Source organism: Gastrolobium bilobum, unplaced genomic scaffold, assembly GCF_033153095.1.
Source record: "Gastrolobium bilobum isolate Gb01-03AN ecotype WA unplaced genomic scaffold, APGP_CSIRO_Gbil_v1 utg436, whole genome shotgun sequence".
NCBI lineage: Eukaryota > Viridiplantae > Streptophyta > Magnoliopsida > Fabales > Fabaceae > Gastrolobium > Gastrolobium bilobum.
The window spans coordinates 21262-29481 of record NW_026898220.1 but is presented as its reverse complement, the minus strand read 5'-3'; the positions used below and the strand labels follow the sequence as shown (position 1 = coordinate 29481).

The window sequence follows — 8220 nt, the reverse complement described above, 5'->3', positions numbered from 1 at the left end:
CAATGGTGGGTTTCACACTCGAGGGGGAGATTGTTGAGATATTCAAGTGTGATGAGTACCACATTAGTTAGTAATGAGCTAAGTGAAGTGTATATAAGTGGGGGACCCATGAACCTAATGCCTTAAGATTTTGGGTTGTGACATGGTTGAGTACTTTGGGCTTGGGTACTCGGTTGAGTGGATTTCGCACTTGAGGGGAAGGTTGTTGGAATATTCAAATGTGATGAGTCTCACATTGATAAGCTAAAGGAAGTTCATATAAGTGGATGAACCCATGTACCTAATGCCTTAAGATTTTGAGTTGAGACATAGTGTCAAATTTACTTGTTATGGATGGGCTAGCTTAGCCCATTGGTGGTGGTTCTCCGCCACGGGCTCCTCCGGAACCCGCCTGACTCTGATATCAGAGCCGGTTTGGGCTAAATACAACTGTCGAACATTTTTTTATTAAAAAACAAAAACAACCCTCAGTAATCAAATAAAAGGTCATTTTATGAAATATATACAGAAATGACAACAAGTATCACGAATCTCCAACTTATTTCATAAAACATAATAATCAAAAAAACAAAGCATACCACACACTACACTCCTCGCAAAAAAAATCTACACGTAAACTCATTTTAGGGCATGTTTGGTGCATAGTAAAAGATAAAATCTGATAGTATAAGACCTGATAGTATAAGGCTTGATTGTATAAGACCTGATTGAATTTTAATACTATCCCGCATTTGGCACGATATTGTATAAGATAATATCATATAGTATTTGGTAATGCACTGTATAATACTATATATGATAAAAATAAATATTTTTAATAAAAATATCATTTAATAAAGAATTTATATAATTCTTCAAAAAGAATGTCATATGATATTAATTTTTATAAAATATTATTGATCAGTGTGTCCAAAATATATATTATTTTCAATATTTTAAAAATTAATATATTGAAAAATTAATTTTTATTTTAATAGATTAATATTAAAATAATATATTAATTTTTGAGAATTACATTGGTCAACGATGTTAATACATCAATCTCTTATCAGGCCTTATCCCTCACTCTTAGGCCGGATTAAGTTATACATTGTTTTGATGTATTAAGAGATTATGTTGTATAAGGTTATACTATACGATGGTCACACTAAACAACTGAAAATGTCATAACGTATAGTATAAGCTTATACTATCATGCCTTATGTGTCACACCAAACATGCCTTAAATCACATACAAAAGACCGCTAGCACAAGACTTAGGTTTGGAGTTATGCTCAAGGACCTTCATTCAATGCATATGCAATTATCAATTATTTTCACCAAACCTAGAACATTTCTAAATTTTCTAAGAGGTATTACCAAATCACCATTGTTATCCTCCTCCTCAACCGAGTAGTCCAGGATCAAAGTACTCAACCCGCCTCCTAGCCAAACATCTAGCTAGCTTGAACCCACCAGGCTCTGATACCACTATCAGGCGAGTCCAGAAGAAGTTCGTGGCGAGAGACCACCATCAATGGGCTACGCTAGCCCAACCGTAGCAAGTGGGTCCGACACCACATCTTAACCCAAAACTTTAAGCATTGAGTTCATGGATCTTTCTACTTATATATTCTTCACTCAGTCTATTACCAATCAATGTAAGACTCATCACACTTGAAATATAATTGTGTAGAAACGAGACAAACCTAATTATAATCAACTGGTAAAAAAATTAAAATATGTAAAATTAGGTTCGTGTAAGTGTACTGAATACCATTGTTATAATGCTGCGTACACATTTCACTTTAAATCTGTATGAGTTTCACTATCAGATTGAAGCTAACTGAGCTCGTTTTCTAATTACTTAGATTTACGACTATACTTTTATGAGGAATTAAAAATAAAAATATAAAAAAAATACAATTCTTGAATTTTAATTATAAATATTTTACTTTTTATTTAGTTGGTAGGCACGGTCAATTGATAGATTCTTAGTGTATAACAAAAAAAAAAATCACAATGTAATAATACCGCGCATAAAACATTTACACGTAATACTTTGTCGTTTTTAGAAAAAACAATTAGAGACTAATAAACTATATTGTGATTGCAAGACTCTATCATACTACATATGAACAGAGATAAACATTATATAACTTGGACAACTCTATTAATTACGATAGCACTGCCATTGATCACAAATATTTTTACATTGACTATAAACATTCTATGCATGTATATTACTGGCGCAGAGTAGATTAAATAATATAGAATATAGTTACCAATAAAAAAGAAATAACATAGAGAATTACAACGACCATTATTGGACATAAAACATTAGCACATAACATCTTATACTTTAATATTTGTCTAACATAAATTACATTTATTACTGCCTTATAAACCATGCACCATATTGCTATTTTTTAAATAATATGTCATAATCTCCTCACCTCACCCTCCAAAACAAAATCATTATAAAATCAAGATAATTTTTATTTTTATTTTTTTTTTGGTTACAAAATCATGATAAATATTTACATACTAAGAAAACGAAGGTTATTAGGATGCAATGGGGCAAAACAGTAATTCCGTGAAACCCAAAAATGGAGAGGTTGAATTCCTTTGACCTAAATACCCTCTTTTTGTGGATAGCCCCAAACCTGTATTTCCCTTCTCAACCCTCAGAACCGATGCTTCTCGTACCCTTCTAATTCCCAATCTTCCTCTCTTCTCCTTACCCTTCTTCTCCTAATTCCGATTTTCTCCATTTCCCCGCCAATTTTCCTCAACCTCTTTTCAAATTCCTCTTCCTTCACCCTCTATCCACTAAACTCCCCATCTTCTTTTTACGATCCACATCTTGATGTTCTGAACCCTCGCTTCAGTGGCTTTTTGAGCTCCCCTTTTATTTTTCATTTCATTTTTTTTCAGATCCTAAGACTATGGTTGGACACCCTTTTGGGAAAAGGTGAAAGCTTTCAGGTAATTTTATTGTGAGTCTCGTTATTGTTATTTTTTTTTAGTTATTTAGTTATTGTGAATTCTTACGGGTTTTAGTAATTCTTAATTTTGATAATCAATTCAGTTATGGGTAACGGGTATGATTTTATGTTTTCAATAGAGTTTGTTTTGTTTTTTCTGGTTAGTTAATTTAGGTTTAAGTGGTGTTAGTTGGTAGTTTATATGTAGTCCCACATTACGTTTCTTACCTTTTCTTTTTCCTCCTCTCCTGATGTGTTACTATAGTCCAACTTGAGTTATAGCTGGACTCTGAAGTTAAGCTCAATGCATTTTTATTTTTTTTCTTGGATTGCTAAGGTGATTTTAGAGTCTCATGACTGTTACACATTCTCTGCAAGTAAAAAGGGATGATTTTCATTGTGTGGTACAAAAATTTAGTTCATGTAATTTGAATGTTTCTGGGATGGTTATAAATTAATAGAATTGTGAATGGAATATTTATAGATGTCTTTGCGGGTTTGTAACACAAACGTTAATGTTGCGTTATGCAATTTATGATTTATAATGTTTGATAACCCTTGAACTTGCTAAGTGGGGACAGTTTATTGTGTAAATATGTGTGCATATAATTTTTGTAGCCTTCCGAAGTTTCGTATGCATTTCTTGTATTTGTGGTAGTTGGTGATAATGGATCCCTTGTCTCTTTTGAACTTTTTATTTGCTGCAGTTTCATCATAGACCTGGCATGATTTAGTGTACGTAACCATCAAATTGTACATTCATTATGTATTGGAGATAGAATACTTGAAGAAAGGAAAGAAAAGTAAAAGCCTTGGAGAAATAGCTGTCTTGTTTCGTATGCTCTTTGTAAAGTGGTTACTTGTGTGATCTTCAGTTATTTTATTTGTAGCTTTATGGTGATGCTTACAATTCAGGGCTTTTAATATTCATGTGCAGGACAGAGCACTAATATGGTTTATCTGAATTGTCTTTGGTTATCCGCTGGATGTTGCAGCAGTGTCTCAACCATAAAGCAGTTATTTGTATAGTAAGCTGAGCAGTGGTTCTTCTTCTTGTGGTCATATATAGTGATTTATATCTTCAATGGCTAACCACGATTTGATACTTGGTCAAAGTCACAATTTAGCACTTAGCCATGACCAGCAATTGGTGCTAGGTCATAATCATAATTTGGGCCTCAACCAGAACCATGCGTTGGAACTGGGACCAGCCCATGAGCATCATTTGGGTCTGGGACAAACCCATGATCATGAAGTGGGCTTGGGAGATGCCCATGACCATGAATTGGGGTTAGGACAGAACCATGATCATGAAGGTGATGATGGCCACATTTATGAGCATGAGCATGAGTTAGCCATGGATCGAAAATCGGAGCATGATGACCATGAGTTGCCCCTTCCTGGACAAAATCACGAATTGGTCCTATTAGAGAACAATGATTTGACTGTTTCAGATGACCAAGAACTTGATGAGAACATGGATCTAGCTGTGGTTCAGAACCCAGAAATGGGTATTGATTCTGCCGATGTTTTGGGTGTTGAACATTCACAGCTTGTTGTTCCTTCCACACCCCCTGTAATTCAGGCTCGTACACTTGCCATAAGTCCTAGTTATGAATTGTCAGTGGGGCAAGAATTCCCTGATGTCAAGAGTTGCCGAAGGGCATTGAGGGATACAGCAATTGCTCTGCACTTTGAGATGCAGACTATAAAATCTGACAAGACTCGCTTTACTGCTAAATGTGCGAGTGAAGGATGTCCCTGGCGCATTCATGCAGCAAAACTTCCAGGGGTTCCAACTTTTACTATTAGGACAATCCACGAGAGTCATACATGTGGAGGAATTTCTCATCTTGGCCATCAGCAAGCTTCAGTTCAGTGGGTTGCTAACTCTGTGGAGCAAAGGCTGAAGGAGAACCCTAATTGCAAGCCAAAGGAGATATTGGAAGAGATTCATAGGGTTCATGGTATCACCTTATCGTACAAGCAAGCATGGAGAGGCAAGGAGCGTATCATGGCTGCAATGCGTGGATCTTTTGAAGAAGGGTATCGCTTGCTTCCACAATACTGTGAACAGGTGAAACACACAAACCCAGGCAGTATTGCATCTGTTTATGGAAATCCAACTGATAATTGCTTTCAACGTCTATTCATTTCCTTTCAAGCATCTATATATGGCTTTTTAAATGCTTGTCGGCCGCTCTTGGGGCTTGATAGAACATATTTAAAGAGCAAGTATCTCGGTACATTACTTCTTGCTACTGGATTTGATGGTGACGGGGCTCTCTTTCCTCTGGCATTTGGTGTTGTTGATGAGGAGAATGATGATAATTGGATGTGGTTTCTGTCAGAACTTCATAACCTGCTTGAGATTAACACTGAAAACATGCCAAGACTTACTATTTTGTCCGATAGACAGAAGGGAATTGTGGATGGAGTGGAAGCAAATTTTCCCACTGCTTTCCATGGATTTTGTATGCGTCACTTGAGTGACAGCTTCCGTAAGGAATTTAATAACACTATGCTTGTTAATCTTCTATGGGAAGCAGCCAATGTTCTTACTGTAATTGAATTTGAAGCAAAAATTTTGGAGATCGAAGAGATATCACAAGATGCTGCATATTGGATTCGAAGAATACCACCTCGTCTGTGGGCAACTGCTTATTTTGAGGGGCAAAGGTTTGGTCATTTGACGGCTAACATGGTTGAATCCTTAAATAGTTGGATATTGGAGGCATCTGGGTTTCCGATAATTCAAATGATGGAATACATTAGGAGGCAACTAATGACTTGGTTTAATGAGCGGCGAGAGACCAGCATGCAGTGGACATCAATACTTGTACCTTCTGCTGAGAGACGTGTTGCGGAGGCTCTTGAACGTGCACGCACATATCAGGTTCTTCGTGCCAATGAAGCTGAATTTGAAGTTATATCTCATGAAGGAACAAATATAGTTGATATTAGGAACCGTTGTTGTCTATGTCGTGGGTGGCAGCTCTATGGTTTGCCTTGTGCACATGCTGTGGCAGCACTTCTCTCATGCAGGCAGAATGTACATAGATTCACAGAAAGCTGTTTTACAGTTGCAACTTATAGGAAGACATACTCACAAACCATACATCCAATTCCTGATAGGTCTCTATGGAAGGAGTGGGGTGAGGGTGGTGATGCTAATGCTAGCCAAGCTGTTGAAGTTATTATTAACCCTCCTAAGTCACTCAGGCCACCTGGAAGACCAAGAAAGAAGCGAGTTCGTGCAGAAGACCGTGGACGTGTTAAGAGGGTAGTGCATTGTAGTCGTTGCAATCAAACAGGACACTTTAGAACCACTTGTGCTGCTCCAATCTAATAAAATTGGACCACCTTTAGTTAGTTATGGTATGTTCCCTCTCTGTGAAAGGGTTCTTGTTTATTATTTATTTAGGTTTGATAGCTTACACTGGCTACTAAATGATGTATTTTATTTACTTTACATTAATTTGTACCAGATACTCTATGTGTATATACTCCAATAATTGGCAGTGTTCAATAACGCATATATAGTAATGGCATGATTTTTGTTTCTTTGGTTTGTTTGTTTGTTTTTGTTTTTGTTTTTTGAATATTCTTTTGGAAGGACATTCGAACGAACCTCAAATTTATGGGTAAAAACACACTTTTAACAAAGTGAAGGACCACCCATTTAGATGGGTATTTTTTAGCCAAAAACTGTTTTTTTTTTTTTTTTTTTAAAAAAACATTTCTATTACAAAGTTTATTTGGATATCTATTTAATAAAAAAGCAGAAATTACAAAAAAAAGTAAAAAAAAAAAAAAATTTGAAAGTTAAAAATTTTAACTTCTAAAAAAAAGCAGAAGTCAAAAGTTCAATATATTTTTTTTAATCTAAATAACTTTAGCCTTTGTAAAAAATATTTCTAAAATAAGTGTTTATTTGAATCCTTTCTTTTTTAGCTTATTTTCTCCTTATAAACAAAAGATAGATCAAATAAGTTTTTATAATAAAAAGAGTTTTTTTTAAAATGAAAAAAAAGCTAAAGCCAAAAGTTCTTAGGAGAAGCTTTTTTAAGTTTTATCAGCTTTTTTTTGAAATATGTGTTTGTTTTTAAAAGAATAACTTTTAAAGTAATTTTTAAGCTAAACTTTTTATATAATCATCAAATCACTTGTAATTTTATTTCTAGCTATAATTTAAAAGTAACTTTTAATTTAAAAAAAGAGAGAATCCAACCGAGCTCTAAACAAAATATAAAAAATTATTTTTTTACAATCCAATTCAAACTGGCGTAGCCCAAGACCTCGTGACTTTCTTGGAGGTGTTTACTTCTGCTTCATTCAAATCGGGATTATTGTCCATTTTGATCTTTCAATATAATAGATACTAAATTCATATTTAGTCTTTTAATATCATTTCTGTCGAAAAAAAAATTAATTTAATATTTTCTAATAAAATAATTACGTATTTATTACATTTTTTAAAGAAATTACACATATGCTGCAATAAATGTGTAATTTTTTCGAAAAGTGTAATAAACACGTAATTAATTTTATTAAAAAGCATTAAGTTAATTTTTTTTCCCCTTCTGTCATCAAATTAACCTTTAAATGTCATGAAATCGGTTTGTAAAGAATGAAAGTAATAGCATTAATTGTTATTGAAGGATCACGTTGATGTTATAAATGAAGATTTAATGTGATCTTACATATATCTTTGAAAAACCAAAATGATGTTTTATTTCTTCTTCTTCTTTTAGTTTGGGGTGATTATTTATTTAAAGACCTTTTTTAATTGGAGTTGCTAGAATTGCTGCAGAAAAGAGTATTTAGGAATTTCAATAAATAAAGACAAACGTGCAATGATATCGACTGATACGAACCAATAACCAAATTGTGGCTTACAACCATAAGGAAATAATTGCGAAATTGGAACTTTATGTTCTTATAATTACACAAAAAAAAATGTAAATAAACTACTATAAAGGCTACTATCCTTTTATGTATATATATATATATATATATAAACTACTATAAAGGCCTTGGTTAATAAAAGACGGAGGAGGCTGAAAATATCGTGGCAATAGTTGGTATATGGAATCGGCTTTCTCTGCCCTCCAAGGCTCCAACTGTTACGCGTGCAGGAGAGCTCGGGGGAACCACCAATAATAAATCAAGTAAGTATCCATATTAAGTGGATTTAGAAGTTGACAATCAAATCCAAAATCTTAAAGATATTAGGTGTATGTATCATTTTATT

General features: G+C 34.1%; 1 protein-coding gene across 2 annotated transcripts; it reads left to right on the top strand.

Moving 5' to 3' along the window:
- The first annotated feature begins 2664 nt into the window (after window positions 1–2664).
- LOC133313934 (uncharacterized) lies at window positions 2665–6497 on the top strand. 2 transcript variants are annotated; one of them, XM_061515358.1, is made up of 2 exons: window positions 2665–2967; window positions 3904–6497. In XM_061515358.1, the coding sequence occupies exon 2, from the start codon at window positions 4051–4053 to the stop codon at window positions 6313–6315; it is 2265 nt and encodes a 754-aa protein (XP_061371342.1). In that variant the 5' UTR covers window positions 2665–2967; window positions 3904–4050; the 3' UTR covers window positions 6316–6497. The 2 variants fall into 2 exon arrangements, with proteins under 2 accessions (XP_061371342.1, XP_061371341.1); XM_061515357.1 differs by having other exon boundaries at window positions 3674–6497.
- Window positions 6498–8220: the final 1723 nt, after the last annotated feature.